At 47.7% G+C, this 17,620-nt stretch overlaps 1 protein-coding gene across 9 annotated transcripts in view; it reads right to left on the bottom strand.

The window, feature by feature from the left end:
* The window catches only part of EIF4E2 (eukaryotic translation initiation factor 4E family member 2), a 265,342-nt gene that overhangs the window by 202,826 nt on the left and 44,896 nt on the right, over window positions 1-17,620 (bottom strand). For 8 of the 9 annotated variants that reach the window (XR_011275971.1, XM_069617530.1, XM_069617531.1 and 5 more), the window contains exons 2-3: window positions 8,550-8,664; window positions 327-461 (exon numbers count right to left, since the gene is read on the bottom strand). Coding sequence is in view for 8 of the 9 variants with exons in the window: in XM_069617530.1 (XP_069473631.1) it covers window positions 327-461; window positions 8,550-8,664 (250 nt within the window). In the remaining variant the exon portion in view is untranslated. The remainder of the gene's footprint in view (window positions 1-326; window positions 462-8,549; window positions 8,665-17,620) is intronic. The other variant, XM_069617535.1, reaches the window with a different exon arrangement.

Below are 17,620 nucleotides of genomic sequence, written 5' to 3'. Positions count from 1 at the left end.
TCTCCTAGGTCATATGAGCCGACTGTTACCAAATAAAATGCACGTTTAATTACAAGTGAAATAGTGGACTCACAGTCAGGGTGGTGAGCATTCACATGAGAGTTGCCACATGTGCAGCACATACACATGAATGCATATGCTTTGTCTATACTTGGAATTCAAACTGCTCCGAAGCAGCATGCTCCGGGAAGGACATGCCATATGTATGGAGGAAAGGGGACATCACTTAGTATAAAGAGCAAACCATGCTATATAGACAAGCTCATGCTACCAAAAGCTGCAGCTTTTGCTAAAAGGACAAAAGAGTATACAGAAAGGGTACTCACAGAAGCAAAGGAGCCAACTTGTTTGATGTTCTGTTCATAGCTTTGTGAACTGGTGGGCCTCCCTGGTGTCCGTCTGGAGTACCAAAAAGTGTAATTGTATTGCAGAGGGTGTTCAGACGGCCCTGGAACAGCAGTCTGTGGAAAACATGAGCTCAATGACCCTCACACAATAGTATGAATTACACAAGGTATGTAAAACCACTCGCATAGTAAAGCATTACAAGCAGAACAAGTCTGTCACTACTTCAGTCAGTTCAGAGTTGAGAGGATGGGGAGTATAGGAATTCGTATATCTCGGGCCTTTAAGTCATAGGATGGATAGTCCCAGACCAGGTGTCCTAGCAAGAGAAATTAAAATGAGCTTAGAACCCTGACTGTGGATGCATTGCCTACTTCTGAATCCAAGTCAGACTATTTAATACGTTAGCATGGACAGGTTTTCTATAGCTTTAGTAAAAAAATAAAATCATTTGGATGTCCCATCTTTTAATCAACCTCTTGTTTGAAAAACTCTTATTTAAGCAGCCTTTTCATAATCGAATCCGCATTTATTTTGTTTGCAGCGTTTATGGTTTTCACACCAAAAGTTATAAATGATGTCCTGTTCTAGGGACTAGCAGCATTTCAGCACAATAGAAATTGTAATTTACAAGTTCTGGGGAAAAGTCCATCACAAGAATGTTTGGCTTTCCAGGTTCACTTTTCTTCACACACTGTTCGCAGGACGAGTATTCCCCAGAAATGTTGAGAGTTGCCAGGAGTGAAGAACAGGTGTCGACTGAGGTATCTACAATATACTAGCGAGTAGCAGATTTAAATTTCAAACCGACACAAAAACAGCTCCATGCCCAACACTATCGGACTTTGATTCTTTAAATCCAGCAAAATCTGAGAATTCAGTCTCAGGACCGACACCCATTCTCATCCTGACATACCTCATTTACAGGGCAAACAGTCATATAGACTACTTCATTCTATCACTCAAACATACTGTGAGACAGTCATGGTATCAAGAGAGACAGACTCGAAAGTAACAGTTTTGAAAACATTATCAAAACTTTGTGGGGTTGCTGCAATGCCTACCTGGCCCTAACTCTAAGAGGATTGTTCCCTCAACTGATGCTTCCAAAGGCCATTGATCTCCGTTAAGTCCAAAACCAAAGTTTATCTGTGTCCAAACCTTTGCTTGCCCTCACTCAAACCAAATGCGATGGGGGGGGGGGGGGTGTAGTTCTGCCAGTCCAAAAATAGTTCAACTGAAAAGGGTTGCCCTTTTCACAATGACTCTGGGTCTCTTAGGTTTCTCTTCCCCAAGCTTCTATCCTTCCAGTTCTAAACAAAAAGACAGTTCCTGTTCGGTCTCTCAGGGTTCCCTTCCCAAAGTCTAGGCCCCTCTAGTATCAAACAAAAGTTCACCAGGTCAGGATGCACCGTTCTCACAGTTCTTTCCATGGGGTAGTGTCAGAAACTTTCCAAAACGCCGGGCTTTGACTCTTTCCTTGCGTGACCACTTTCTTTATCCCTTTCTTCTGGCACGTTTCCCTTTGGTTGTGCACCCTTGCACCATTCTCTCTTTGTCGTGCCTCTTGCACTTTCCCCATTTCAGCCTTTGGGTTGCTCATACCTTATTTTCCAGATTTCGGGTCGCTTGCACCCCTTTCCCCCCTGGTCTCTTGCACCCTTTGCTTTCTCACGCTTTTGCTATTACTTTTCCAGTCCGTCGGGTCGCTCACACCCTTTTCCCATACATTCTTTACAGTTCACTTTCCTCTTACTTCTCTCTACTTCTGCCCGCCTAGCGCAACTTTCTTTATGCTTTTCTTTCTCTTGCTCTCTGCTTTCTTTACTTTCCCTCTTTCTTTCTGCACGTTTGTGGCGCTTGCAAATCTTGTCTGCTCCCACTCCTGCTCCAGCCACCCGCAGCTCCAGAGTTCACATCTTCATTTTACCCCGAAACTCACTGGGATGCGCATCGCTGACGAGCGATCACCTCGTGATACACTGGGTCGAGGTCAGGGTCTCACCACCTGCCCCTCAAACACCTGTGGGACCGGCACACGTCCAAAGGGAATGAGCATTTCTCTGGGCTTGGCTAGCAGGTCGCAGTGTGCCTCACTCCGGCTCTCTGGAGACACGGCTCGCTAACCACGCTGCAGCCCCTCGAAACTCACCAGGCCAGAGTCTCGGCATGCCGCTCTCCTCCTGACTCTCTAGGCTTTTCCCACTGAAGCTCCCTGCTCCTTGGCCCAGCAACAACTCCAGCTGGCGCATACTCTTTTTATACTGGTGTAAAGAGTCAGGTATGAATAGCCGGTCATGGTTTCGAGATAACACTGCACCTAAACCAGTCAAAGCAGCGTCACTCTGTAATATAAAATCTTAGAAAAGTCTGCTACCTTGAGAATAGGGCTTTGACAGTGTTCGTCCGAGGGCCTGATATTTCCTCTTCATCCCATTTAAGTTTCTGGGGTTCTGCACTTCGTAGTTTGTCGGTCAGTCTGGCAGTTTTACTGGAAAAGTTAGGTATGCATCTCAGATAATACCCAATTAACCCTAGAAAAGATCTTAAATCGTTTTAGTTTTGGGCATAGGGGATTCAAAGACAGCCTTAACCTTTTCCTCTTGAGGTTGAACGCTGCCATTTCCAACAAAAAAAAAAAAGAGGTATTTCAGGGCAGTTTGGGCCAACTTGCATTTTCTTGGGTTGGCTGTTAATCCCATTTTAAGGCTCTTTCTAGTGTATAGATGGTATAAATGGTCTTCCCAGGTTGGACTGTAGATTACAATGTCTTCGATGTATGCCCCGTAAAACTCTGAATAAGGCTGGAGAATCTGATCCATCAACCTTTGGCAAGTTGCTGGGACACCATGCATGCACCATACCAACGACACCTAATTGACGACCTACACCTCTACCTCCTTAGGCCTCTACATGACCTCTGCTTCTGCTAACCTACACTGTACTTTAGGCATCTGTGCACGTATGGCTATTTGTCATGTATGTACATTATGGTTATTTGACGCCGTAATCATGCATGTGCACATACTGACTAGAGTCCCAAATGGGAAAGCAGATTTAGGCAGAAACACTGCAGCATTTAGCATTTCCCATTTGGGGCTCTCGGGGCCCCGGTGGGGAGCCCGAGAGCCCCAAATGGGAGATCAGCTGTAGGCAGAACACCGCGGCATGTAAACACAACCGTGTTGTGTTTCTGCCTGCCTTTGCTTTCACTTTGGGTCTCCGGTGCTCTCCTGGGGGAGCACCGGAGACCCAAAGTGATAGCCACGGCAGGCAGAAACACAACGCGGTTGTGTTTGAAAATGCTGCGGTTTTTCTTTCCGAGTTTCTCAGGCTCCTCCGAGCCGGAGAAGCCCGAGAAACTTAGAAGGAAAAACCGCAGCGTTTTCAAATACAATAACTTATTTATGTTTGCGGTCGCTTCAAAAGCTACCGCAAACATAAATACAACGTTTTTAAAGCTGTGGTTTTATTTCTAAGTTTTCCGGGCTCCTCCAGCCCGGAAAAAAACGCAGCTAGTGCTCATTTAAAAAAAAAAAAAATAGCACTTACCGAGATGCAGCTGCAGCTTTTCTGCCTGTAGTCTCCGGTCCCCATCCTCCACGTACAGCACCAATGAAGGAAAAGCCACCCAGTGGTAGCTTTTGTTTACTACAGCTGGCTGGCTTTTCCTTCATTAGTGCCGCAAAAGGCAAAGCGAGCACAGCGGCGGGCATCCATTTCACAAAATGGATGCCCCCATGTGCTTTCTTTGAGCTTGATTTGCTCAAAATTTTACATAGGGACTTGGAAAAAAAATTGCCAATCGACTTTTTTTAATATTGCCTACCCATTTTTGAAATAAAAAGTTTTGGGCAAACCATCCCTTTAAGGGAAGAAACTGACGAGGAGCAGGCTTGGCACAGAACGAGAATCAAATTCATATTAAGGCGAGCCTGTCCTATATAAATAGTAATTTCGAAAGGTTTTCTTTTAGGGAAGCAGAGAATATGAAACATTTGGTAAACCCATGGATATAGAAAATATATTATATGTATATTATTTTTTTCTCCATTTTCAATATTTCCCAATGCAGCAGTTCAGTCTGCAAATGTCCACGTCATTGAAAAGCAATAGAACTTTGCTACTTACAAAACAGATTCACGTCAAGTAGAACGTTTTCCTGTTGTATTTCCACCGATCCTTTATTTTAAAACTGACTTTCATTCGTTTTTTTAGCTGTGTCGCAGTTGCGGAGTGGCCGGAAATACATCCAATCCAGTTTGTGTGTGAGAAAAAGAAACAAACATGTTTTGAAGCACATTACTTTCTGAGGCGGTTTTGTCTCTTTTGAAGTGCTGGCGTGTGAGAAAGATAAAAATAACATTTGAAGCACTTTATTTCCTGAGGCGAATTTCTTTCCTTTGATGCATTACTGTCAAAGTGCTAGGGGTAAAAATAAACATCTGCGCTATGTGTCACAGTGATTTATAGGGGCTGGCTGGCGATGTGTGTCGGAGTGCGAGGGGGCGCACTGATAATGGCGATATTTTGCACAACAAAATTATCTCCAGGGATAGCATTACGTGATACTGCTCCAGCCATCTACACGCTCCAAAGTTTCTAGCTTCACTTCCACAACACTCACCAGGAAGCCGTGGCGCTGGCAAGCGGTTTCCTCAGGATACACTGGGTCGAGGTCAGGGTATCATCACCTGCCCCTCAGGCACCCTTGCAACTGGCACACGTCCCAAGGGAACCAGCATTTCTCTGGGCTAGGCCAGCAGGTTGCAGTCTACCTCACGCCGGCCCTCTGGAGTAATCTTCCTAGCCATGCTGCACCCCTCAAAAACACAGGTCCAGCGTCTCAGCATGCTGCTCATCTCCAGGGTCTCCAGGTTTCTCAAACTGCAGCTCCTTGCTCCTTGGCTCTCCTGGTCCCAGCTGCAGCTCGCTCATACTCTTTGGCAGAACCACATCTTTTATACTGGTGTAAAGAGTCAGAATAAAGTGCCTGAGCTTGCACAACTATTAGTGGGATAATTCAAAGTTGTTATACGGTTGGCCCGCCTTTTTATTCCTATGTTGTTTCTATTGGTAATCTTCATTTCTCATGATCGCCTCTTTTTCGACCCAGTACCTATTGGAAATGGGGTAGGGGGAGATGGGGTTTGATTGAAAATAACCTATTAATGCTGAGGGATAGCGGGTTGGTGTATAATTGTGAATGGGGGAAATACCTAATCTCGCCCTCGGGTAATCTCCTCCCAATACCCTGTGACCCTCGACTAAGGTAATCCTCCCTCGCTTGTTCACCCCCAAGGTCAGGATCAAAAGTGATAGCCCTTACCTGGCCACCTGAATGGAAGATCAAAGGGGAGTAGGTGGAAGAATACAGTTAGGTTTCTCACAATACCTTCTGAAGGTTTGGACCAGTTCTAACAGATTGTAACAAGAGGCAATCAGGAATTTAGTGCATAATGCAATAGTCTGTTAGCAACAGATACATGTTTAAAAACAAAATCCATCTTCTCTCACACTCCCACCAGCTAGGTCCTGAGTGGTAGCAGCAAACGGTTTCTAAAACTAAAAGTTTCTCACTTTGACAATGGCAAACTATTAATTCACAGACAATACATATTAGCTTAATTTGTATTCATATTGCTACAGTCAAACTCAAAAGCTGTTATAACATACAAGCTGTTCGTGCAGATGTAAAAAGAAACTTCTCCCATGAAAATCGAGATTTAAAAAAAATTAATAAATTACGTCTTGGCAGATGGGATGGAATTTTGTCAAATGTCAAGCACCTCGTATGAACTAGTAGATGCTGCAACCATGCATTATAAGAAATGCAGATACCTAATTGTACTTGTTTATACAGAAAAACATTTTGAAAGAGTAAAGAAAGAGGGCAAGCTTGGCTTAAGAAAACATATTTGAATGAGGAAGTGCAGGACAGCGTTTTGGATTTTCACAAAACAGTATATTCTTTAGCTGGATGATATTGTAAATAAATACTTCTGCATAATTTCTAAAAGGTATGCCAATAGGTCTCAAACTGCTCACAGGTCACCTTTCTTTCATAGAGTAAAGAGCAAACTGCTGTTTCTTTGCTGAAAAATAGCTTGGATGTAATGCATCCCCAATCTTTAGTAATGTGGACACCCTTTTTGACAAAAACACAAGAGTGTTATTATTAGCATTAGAAAACCAACATCAAAAGGACTTACAAATAGTGTATGACTTTATTTTCTCCAATTCAAGACTCCACGACATCCTTGAACCAGCACTAGTATAGGACAGGACACTGTGGGAACTCATACCTTGGAAAAAGTCCTTTCGGTCGAAACACATGTCGGCAAACAATACGATTAGCTGTGCAAACTGTTCCATGACAATCAATAGTACCGAATTTTAGAAAAAGATTTTGACTAACAACACAATACTGAGATTTGTTGTTTGAATTGTTCTAGGATAATAAATGGTACAGAATTGTTATTTTTTAAGATACGTTTTTGGGAACACAAAGGTTTATCCAAGACCATCTGGCAAATTCGGAGAAATTATATAGTGGGCGCAAAAGCACATCGGTCGCTTTTTACTTTACTTGTCTGTGCAGCATTTGCAGTGTATCCATATGTGCAACCGAACTAGCCAAGATGGTTTTCAAGAGGTGTCAGGGAGACTGCCTTTTATGGGGACTGCATCTTGTGTAAACTTCCTTTCACAGAGGTTTCACATTTCTCCATGCTATGCTCGAAGACGTAATCCATTACTGCTATTATCTTTAGATTATGGAGCTTTTTGTCATCCATCTATCGAACTAGATTTATAAAGGTGAAAAGGAGTGGTTTTGTTTGTGGCATGGTGAATCGCTTTTCCTTATACAATTGCACACCATTTCACCAATCTGCACCAAATTTTGTATAGTTACCCGTTAGGACCCTCTGGACAACACTGGCTACATGACATTTGGACACCCCCACACCGTTCCAAGTATTTCAGCAAAAGTCGAATTTTTCTTGTGGCTTGGCAAAGCATTGTTCCTTATACAATTCCACACCGTTGCACCAATCGGCATAGTCACCTCCTAGGATACTCCAGACATTATTGGCTACATAACTTTGGACACCCCACACCTTTACCCATATTTCTGCACTTTCACACATGAGACGGTTGCCTGAAATCGGCCAAACATCAATGTGGTTATAGAAGCAACGGTCTCGACACGAGGAACAAAACCTGTGATATGGGACCACGAAAACCATGTTTCAAGGCTCTAAGATGCATGGTTTCCATGGATATCGATGTGTAGAAACCTGGAACAAAGATCGCCACAAGCAGAGAGAGAGACATCAACAGCTGTGTGAAGTAGAAACCATTCCTGGCAAGAGAGTAAACCAGGAAAGTAGCAATTGTGAAGAGTGACAACTATTCCTGACAGACGAGTAAACTAGGAAATAAAGTGTTGTGTAAAGAAAACATTTACTTTATCATCCTGACAAACTATTGTACAACAAGAGACATTTGTTTAGCCATTCTGCCAAAAGTGTTCTATGAGGAAACCTAAGAAAAACCTTCTATGAAAGAAACACTCAACATCTTGAGAAAACTCTTCTATGGAAAAGACTGTAGTTACATCCTCCTAAGTAATCATTCTGACATCTTGAGAAGAATATTTCATAAGAGAAACAGTTGCTTTCGGTTTGAACAAGTGTTCTATGGAAGAGACATTTACTTTGCCAGTTTGAGGGAAGTGTTAGATGAAAAACATGTTTTGTTTAACTGAATAGAATATTGTTGGAACAGAACTCTTTCAAAAGTCTTCCTTAATTGAGTCAGGGAAAGAGTCAAATCTTGGACGCAAGGATTGCTTGGAATCATACTTGTGAACTTTTACACATTTTTGTTGAACTGAAAACAGACATTTACCTTACACGTTTTAGTGTGAGGATCAGATACATTTGGACACAAGGCCAATTTTCTATAGCTTTGGTTTGATAGGCAGGAAGATTCTTGTTAGGATAGGGACAGATGGGCCTTCATCCCATCCCCCTTTTATTTTTAATAAACATGAAAATGTTGACAAAATTGTAACTTTGTGTCCTCCTCTCAGATCTGTCCCCTCACACATTGTTCAGGAAGTAAAGGTAAAAACTAAACCAGGAATGTTTTCTGCAGGCACCCAAAGTTCTTGAAGGGCAAGATGGTCCAGGGCTTACCTTTCTCTTTGAGCTGCTCTGGTTCTTGTCCTTCTCAGTTTTTTCCTTCTCACCGTTTTTCTGTGTGCAGTTTTCTTCATTCTGCTCATGGTCCCCACTATCATCATCTTTTAGACTGCAGGAAAGAAACAACCGCACTCAGATGAATAAGTTAATTACAACAGTAGATTGGTCCAACTATACTTCAGTCATCCCTGTATTGGAAACAGCTGTCTCTTGTCAGCGGCAAACAAGTTTAGGGACTGCATTAGTATACCTAAACCAGTACGAGGGACAAATATCTGGCATGAAGTGATGTACCGAAGCACAGACTGGTGAACAAATCATACAATGACCATACACCACGACTGCCAAACTGAGCATAGTTCCACTACCTGTAGCCAAGTGCAGCCTGTGGGCATCCACACATCCATTTTGGTCAAGCATTTCTTCAGAAGCAACACACCCTTAGAAGAAACATAACATCCGAGTTTTTATTCAAGATTTGCCATGATCTAGAATGGACTATTGCAACTCAATGTATGCTGGCCTCAGTTTGAAAAGCCTCAGCAAGCTGGACTCGTGTTGAGATTTAGTGTCAATGTTGGTGGATGGCCAGAAGGCCTCAAACTTTACACTAGTCACTGGCTAGTGATAAACTGCCTCTTGGCAAGTAAATTGCTTGCTGTCTATATGTGGAGAATTGCGGGCGTGAGGAACTGGTTATGTCTGGCAAGTAGCTTGCAACCTCGCATGATCAGCTCTGGTTGAGCGTTATTGTTAGTTTTAAAAAGAGGGCTATTAGTATAGGCATTTTATTTTGCTGTGCAAAACAACTTAAAAGGTAATTCGATACCTGTATACAAGTTGGATTAAGATATTCTGTAGGAGGAACAGGAAACATCAATAATGCAATTGTTTCACAACCACTACCTGAATCACGTAGTAACAGGGTTCGAAATTGAGATTCGATGAGCAGGAGCCCATACCAGTTCCTGTGTGTCAGGCATCCCCATGTAGATGGGAGCTACCGCAGGGGAACCAGGAGCTTCCAGAGATGCTTCTTTACTTGTTGTCCATTTTGTATGAACCACTGTATTTAAAACGTGTATTGGATGTGTTCTAATGCTTCTTTATTAACATTCTCAAGTATTCAAAGTTAATGTCACATATATATGTGTGTGGAATGCACCCGTTGGCCATAGGAGCCAAAAGTAGCTCCTGGTAGCTGTTGGTATCAAGCTAACCAGGCTCTATTATGCTAGAACCAGACGCTAAATAGCTCCCAGCTCTCCTCAATTTCAAACCCTGTAGTAATGTGTAAACGTGCATTGCAAGCTTACATAAAGTTAGTCTAGTGGATTTTGTGACGAAACGTGGGAATTTGTCTATTCTCCGCAAGAGCAAGGGTGGGGTTAGGGCGGGGCCTGCGAGGATAGGTAGGTGAGCCTGCTCCTCAAAACTCTCCCTAGGGTTAGAGGCATGCAGGGCTTCACCGGGAGAGACTCCCCCTTAGGGGACAAGATCTCTGTGTGGAACTACCTAAAGGACATTCCAACAATACCTCTTCAAATCCATCAAGTGAAGAATGAGGAAAGTAGCAGTATGTATTATTGTAAACTGGCTCGTTGCAATGCTCGGAATTAAAACATGGCGCCAGTGCGCAGTGCACTCTGGTGCGCTCTGAGCCATTATGGACATTTGATTCATGCCCCAGTGCAATCTGCCCTTGCTGTGAACTATAAACGTATTTTCAGCATCGTTCACACTATTCCAATGTTATTGAATGCTTATGTTAGTTTGCATTGCGAATCCAAGGACACAGTGACCAAAGAGGCTGGGATAAGCAGTGCCAGCTGGTACCTGATGAGGTTACCATTGGCAGTGTCAAAACGGAGTACAAATTACTAACGAGTAGAGACTCCGGCCAGAGGTTTCTAGAAGGTGCCACCCCGATTTTACAGGGGGCTTAAAACACAGGACACTGGACTGGTCAGGCAGAACACTTTACTTGGAAGGGGTAGGGGACTTGCTCCATGCCCGTTGGCTGCCAAAGTCTTTCCGCCTAGCTGTTCTTGGGGCTTTTCAGGGATTCTGGCGAGATGAGGGCATTCCTTAAAGCTGCGTCAACTTTGATGCATTTTCTTTAGACTTCTTTTATTCACTTATTATTGTTGCATTTATTCATTTATGTATGCTTTTGATGAATAAAAGGCCGTATAAGAGCCGGCTTACCATAAAGCCTAGCGCGTGTATGTGTGAATCATTGCCTCCTCGCATTCAAGGTTTTTCATTCAGTGTATTGGAAAAAAAAAAAGTATATATATATATATATATATATATATATATATATATATATATATATATATATATATATACACACACACACACACACACACACACACACTTTTTGAAAAGCAAAACACTTGTCCTTCAAATGAAAAAAGAAAATCTCACCTTCACCTGGGACGAGGAGGATGGCCTGCGGAGGAGAAGTGAAACCGCAGAAGACAGAGAAAGGTATACGACCTTACGCCAGGGAAGTCCCATAGCTACACAATATTTATGAGGGGAGGAGACTGGAGATGACTGGAGACAGAGGAGGGAAGCCCAGGTGTTAAGAATGGGCTTGCTCGGGGGGCGTAGCTTGGAGCACATCGATGTGGCTGCTCCCTTGAGGCTGCCCGTGAGAAGCCCGCCGTAATTTCAAAAATATGCGGCTTCCCGACCTTCAGCCGGGGCCCTGCTAACACCCAGGACAGTCGCAACGACCATGGCATCCACAGCCCGAATTTGAGAGCTTAACGTTCTCGCTGGTCCCAGTAATCGCATGAAGCAGCATAGCACAGAATGGCTCTGAAAATCCAAGATGGCGGACGCGCCTTCGGCGAGAGAGCAGAAGCGGCGAGGAGGATTCCCATAACCCCTTGAAGGCCCCGCGGGGCTCACAGTGCGCCGCCCGCCCTCGACGATCAAGATCCGGAGATCCCCTGCTGCTAGTCTCCGGACTGAGGGGGTGGTACTCTAATATCACCCCCGCACAACACGGCTTCCCAGAGGCGACCGTCACGGCAGCACGCAGCTTTCCCCGCGCCGGCTCGCTGCCAACATGGGACTCGGCTCCCTCCCAGCGGGAGAATCGGCACCAGCACCTGCAGCGGAGGTGGCTTGGGCAGCGCACACTCAGGTAGGGCCCGCTAGGGGGCTTGAAGTGGGGGTCAGACCACACCGGGCCTGGCCCCCCCCCACCAGGGGAGACCGCGGCACAACCGTTGCACGCCATCCTCCCCCCGGCCCGGCGGCCCTAGAGGTTTCTCCGGACCTTCTCTTCGCCGGCCCGCAGCAGAGGGCGCGGGCGGATCACACGGCCTGCTTTCCTGGCTCATGGGGCGCCCCGGCCCACGCCACCAGCCAGCCAGCCACCTCTCTGCCACAGGCCCACACCTTTCCTAAAAAGCAGCACTTCCACCGGATTCCTACATCCTGGGGTGCCCCGGCCCACCTCTCCACTCAGATTCCGTCTCCTTCTCCCGGGAGACCCACGCCAGCAGTCTCCAGAATCATCTCGCTCGAGCGCCAAACGGCATCTACGAGGTGGAACACTAAGCGGCTCCCCTGTCTCACCTGCTGCCTCACGTCCCATAACTATGTCCAAACAATCAAACGCAAGCAAAAAAAAAACAGGGGACAGTCAACATGCTTACAGCGCCGGACAAGGGGAAAAAACCCGACCTTGCCAGGCCCACCGCACAGGTCCATCAAGAGGGAGGCAATCCCCCGGCCATCAGAGGGGACCTACTAGCATTCATGGCAGATATTAAAGCCAAATTCAGGTCCTGCATGACAGAACTCTCCACCAAACTGGAACAAACCGACCACAGAGTAACTGAGGTGGAGCAAAGGCTGGGGGAGTTCGAGGACCGCTCCCAGGATCAGGCAACAACGCTGGGTGAGATCCAACAAGCAGTGAGAGCCCTTTAAGACAAGTACGAAATCCTGGAGTACAAGCAAGAAGATTTGGAAAATAGGGCCCGCCGCAACAACCTTCGGATCCGGGGTATACCATCTTCAGTTCCGGACATCAAACTAGCGGAATACGTGGGGGACTTCAAGCCCTGCTCCCAGACCTGGACAATTCCCTATTACTTCTTGACTGCACCCACAGGCTGCGCCCGCGCCGGGGGGGGTTGACTCGGACCTCCCACCAGATGTCATCACCAGGGTCCATTTCTTCTCCACGAAAGAGGCCATCTCAGCCACCAGTCGCTCCCAAGACGAGATTTCATTTCAGGGCTTGCCTCTCCAGATCTACTAAGATCTTTCGCTTCTAACTCTCCAGAGGAGAAGAGCACTCTGACCGCTAGCCATCTTCCTTCAAGAGCGTCAGGTCCGATATTGGTGGCTCTTTCCAACAGCTCTGCAATTTTCATATAACCGGACCTTGCAGAGAATTGGACACCTGGAAGATGCCAGCAAGATCATGCACCCATCTCCCCCCAAAGGGGCCACCCTCCACGACCTCAGAGGCAGCTGGGAACCCAGAGTCTGCCCCCTCTCCGCGGCCTAGACGGTCCTCATGGTCGAGGGCTTCCCGAAACAAGAGGAGATGAACTAGACCACATCACAGGAACCATGGCCGCATCCTCGGTCTGGGCACCCAGCTTTCCTCTACACCGATTTGCCATTCCCGATTTAGCCAATGTTTATTTCTACCCAACACAGCGGGCTTCACCCACGGCCCATGCCCATTCCAAGGTTCGCTCCATCCCTATGTCCTTGGAAACCCAAGTCATCCTAATGTCTCAATGGGCCCAGTTGGCCAGGGGTCTGGCCGCACCCACAATGCCGACCACCCCGCTAGTTAAAAAGTTGCCCCCACCCCGTTGGGGGCCCCTGTTAAAACCCCAAGAGCAGGTCAACACACACTTCACCTTCACCTATGACGGCGATTAATTCTCTATTCTCCAACCCCCCCACCCCAACCGGTACATGTCACAGAGGGGTCACGGGCTCTCGAGCATCAAACGGTGCAATGTCTCTCGCTAAATGTTAATGGGCTGAACTCCCCCCCCCCCCCCTCTAAACGCAAGTCGATCCTACAGAAATTGCAAGACGAAGATGCCGGAGTGGCGATGCTCCAAGAAACGCACCTCCTCCGAGCTGACTTTGGGCGCCTCCGTTCCCACCTATTCCCGCTTCAATTCTTCGCCTCGGGAGAATCCAAAAAGGGGGGCGATTCTTTTCAGGAAAGACCTAAAGCCCCAGATCTTGGACTCAATATCATGCCCTGAGGGCCGCTTTGTGGCAGTTAAATGCCTCTTACTGGGTGATCTCTTCACCTTCATCTCAGTTTACGCTCCCAACTCGGGACAAGCACATTTCTATGACTCCCTGGGCGCCTCCCTCTCGGGCTTCACGGAAGGCCAGACAGTAATTTCGGGGGGGGGGGACTTCAACGGAGTGCCAGACCCCACCAAAGACAAATCCCACCCCCCCCACCCCGGGAGACTTCACACAAGCCCTCAGCCTCCTACGCCTATTCAGAACCATGGATGTGGTGGACTCGTGGCGGGTGCTCCATCCTACTGAAAGAGACTTCTTCTCCCATGTCCACCGAACTCTCGAGGATCGACCTCCTCCTAACCTCAGCCCAGACCCTCGCATACGCCAACGAGGTCTCCACAGGCCTGAGAATCCCATCAGACCACGCTCCAATAATCATGAAACTCCGAACCCAAGACCCCAGAGCCAAGTCCGCACGCAGATGGTCACTCTACGACCCGATTCTCAATGACATGCCGATTAGGGACAGAATCGCATCCACTATCAAAAACTTCCTCGAGGAAGGGGGGCGCTGTTGAGCAGCCTGCAAAATGGCTGCCTAGTGCAAGAGCTCTGTGCCTAGCCGCCTTTTATCCGTTGACATCTGCGGTTCTGCTTTGGATCCTATGTCCCTGCTACGATCCCTTCACTGCCCGCACATTGAATTTTGGGAGAAATCGGACCCTCAGAGCCGGAGATCTTCGTCCCGCTGTGTCTTGCTGAGGGCCGCCCTTGGGCCTCCGCCGGGCCCTGTCCTCATCGTGGCCTGATCGGGTGCCTCCCGCCGGATTCGCTGCTGGCTGCTCTGCCCCTGGCGCCTTGGGGCACACACTACACTCGTGGGCCGGTCCGTTCCTGTCCCGGCCCCGCCGGACTGTCCTTTCCGCTGGGGGCTTAGGCCGCGGCCGCCTGTGGCACGTCGGTTGCCCGTCTACGGTCGTGAGGGGCCTGGGCTGAGCTGTTTGGTGCGGACCGGCGGGGACCGCTGTCGCGACCGGTTTCCTGCATCGCTGCTGATCTGTAACCTAGCTGAACCTAAATGGTGTGTCCATTTTCTAAGGGATTTCTGTCTCGACAACGATCCGGTGCCGGTCAGGTGAGGAGCTGAGGGGGTGGCTCCACCTGGGCCCTACATGTATCCGCAATTCTTCTACCCTCTCCCTTGACACTGACTGGCGGCGTGTGCATTGCTTGGTCCATTCCCTGGAACACCGGGACACGGCCACTCTACGGCGGATTGCCCTATCACCCACACTTCAGCCGCGTGGCTGGAGGGGGGTACCTCTCCCGCTGGAATCTCCCTCTGCCGCCCTGCCATACATTGCTTCGGAGCTGCAGCCTCCCCGGACTTGACACCGCTCCCCAAGGGAACCGCAATAAAGAATATGATGATCCATCTGGCCTCATACTTGGCTGAGCTATTTATTTAGACTCCCCGCGCACGGGGCCTCCTCAATACCGGACTCACTAGCTGGACTGACCGAGGGGGGCTGTGTTCTCAAATTGCCGGGCTGCTCTCGTCGAGCCTGTGGCAGCCCCTAACGCCGCCGGAGCCCGCTCCCTTCATCTTATTACCTCCCCCCTCTGGTTCCGGCCATGTCGAGTCGTTCCAAAGTATCTGCTAAAGGGGGTGCCATGGACAAATTTACTAAGACGGCCCTCGGCCTCAGGTGGGCCACACGTCGCCCCCACAGGAAGAACTTGACAACAACCCTAATCCGGGGGTGGCGGCGCCAGACCTCACTGCCATGATAGAATCAATGGCTAAAAACTTTGCCTCCTTTCACGAGAAGCTTGACGACATTAATGCGAACATTGCCTCACTCAAAACCCGTGTAGACCAGGCTGGATCTAGAATTACTGAAGCTGAAAACCGGATCTCCACCAATGAAGATGCGATACACGCACTTCAGGACACTGTGGCCACCTTATCGCGCGACATGAAGAGCGTTAAGGCAAAATGCGATGACTTGGAGTCCCGCTCCCGTAGAAACAACCTTCGCATCATTGGGGTCCCTGAAACTGCCCTGAAGGGGCGCATGGAGGACGCAGTCAAACAACTACTCAAGGACTTGCTGGGTGATCCGGACTTCTCCCCTTATTTCACGGTGGAGCGGGCTCACCGGGCCCTTTCCCCGCGACCCAGACCTGGCGATAGCCCCAGACCCATTATAGCCAAGATTCTTAATTATCGTGACAGGGACCTCATCCTTCGCCTGTCACGGGAGAAGGGGGAGCTGCGACTGGAGTCTCACACTATCAGAATCTTCCCAGACTTTTCGGCAGCGGTGCAGCAGGAGAGACGTCAATTCCTCAGCATCAAGAAAATGCTCAAGGAACGCAATGTCCCATATGCCATCTTATTCCCTGCACGGCTCAAACTCACCCATAAGGGCAAACTGTACTTTTTCACCGTCCCTGACGAGGTGGTGAAATTCATAGAGATGCAAATACCGCTTCAGGTTTCTGGAGACGGCTGAGTTGATGATAATTGATTGCGAATGGCACAGATTGTAGACATTTATTGAACTTAACTTAATCTGCAATGTGTTACTGGTAAGGTTGCTCTGTTCACTGTAACGTTCTGTGCCTGCGATGAATCACGTCCCTGCAGTCCTTACGAGCTACAGCGTTAATGTGCACATCCTTATTGGGGTGTTAGTGAGGCACTCCAAGAGCTAATCTTGCATTGTTTTGTTGTCCTACCTCAATTTCTGTCTTCCTGTTGTTCAAATGCAGGTCTTTTATCTCTCTGCGATAAGCCCCGTTCCCCATATATGGGACATAGGGATGTACACTATTTGACTGTTGAAACTGTCTTGGTTTGTTTCGGAACCGCAGGTGCTCGTGCGCAGTCCCCGACTACCCGCCCCGTGGGCGGGGCCTGCGTCATGTGTCCGCCACCACTGTTCGTTTTGCAACAGAGCCATTTGGCTCCAAGCGTGCTAGCGCACGGCAACGGCGCACCCCATTGCGATTGCACTATTTTTTTTCAAACCTTTGGTACGTGTTGGCCCCAGTTGGGCCTCAGGGCAGTTCTCACGATGATCCACAGATCAATCAAGTTTGTGCTGCATAAAAGCTATGTCGACCCTGAAGGTCGTTATGTTATACTACACTGCACACAGGTCAATAAAGAGTATCTGCTGGTTAACACTTACTGTCCCAACATAGATTCTCCGAATTCTTTGACACTGTAACTACCATACTGCTGGGCTTCGTAGGGGTGCAGATCATATGGTGGGTGGGGGGGTCTGAACCTTATTCTGGACACTGTCCTGGACAGAACTGCCACGGCTGCCAGAGTTCTGTCTGGTGCGGCGCGCAGGCTGCATGGCCACATGCAGTCGCTCAACATCTGTTACGCCTGGAGAACACTTCACCCCCAGCAGAGGGAATACACCTATTACTCTTCTGTACACGATACCTCGTCCAGGATAGATTTTTTCTTGGTCTCTAGAGAGGTCATGGGTAGGGTGGAAGATACATGCATTTTGCCCTGCACATTTTTGCCCTGCACATTTTCCGATCACGCTCCAATTACACTGTCCTTAGGACTGGGAATTCCCATTCCAACACTCTGCACCTGGCGTTTTAAGTCCGAAGCCCTAAAAGACATTGCGTTTAAGTCTGAGATACTAGCTGACATTGAGTCGTTCTTTGAACTTAACTCTCTTCAGGAAACGTCTGCCGCGGTTAGATGGGAGGCCTTTAAGGCTTACATTAGGGGTATGTCTATCTCCCGGGAGGCTGGGGAGTTAAAAGCTATT

The sequence above is a fragment of the Ambystoma mexicanum genome, chromosome 10 (genome assembly GCF_040938575.1).
Source record: "Ambystoma mexicanum isolate Mex_15411 chromosome 10, UKY_AmexF1_1, whole genome shotgun sequence".
NCBI lineage: Eukaryota > Metazoa > Chordata > Amphibia > Caudata > Ambystomatidae > Ambystoma > Ambystoma mexicanum.
This window is presented reverse-complemented; position numbering and strand designations above follow the sequence as displayed.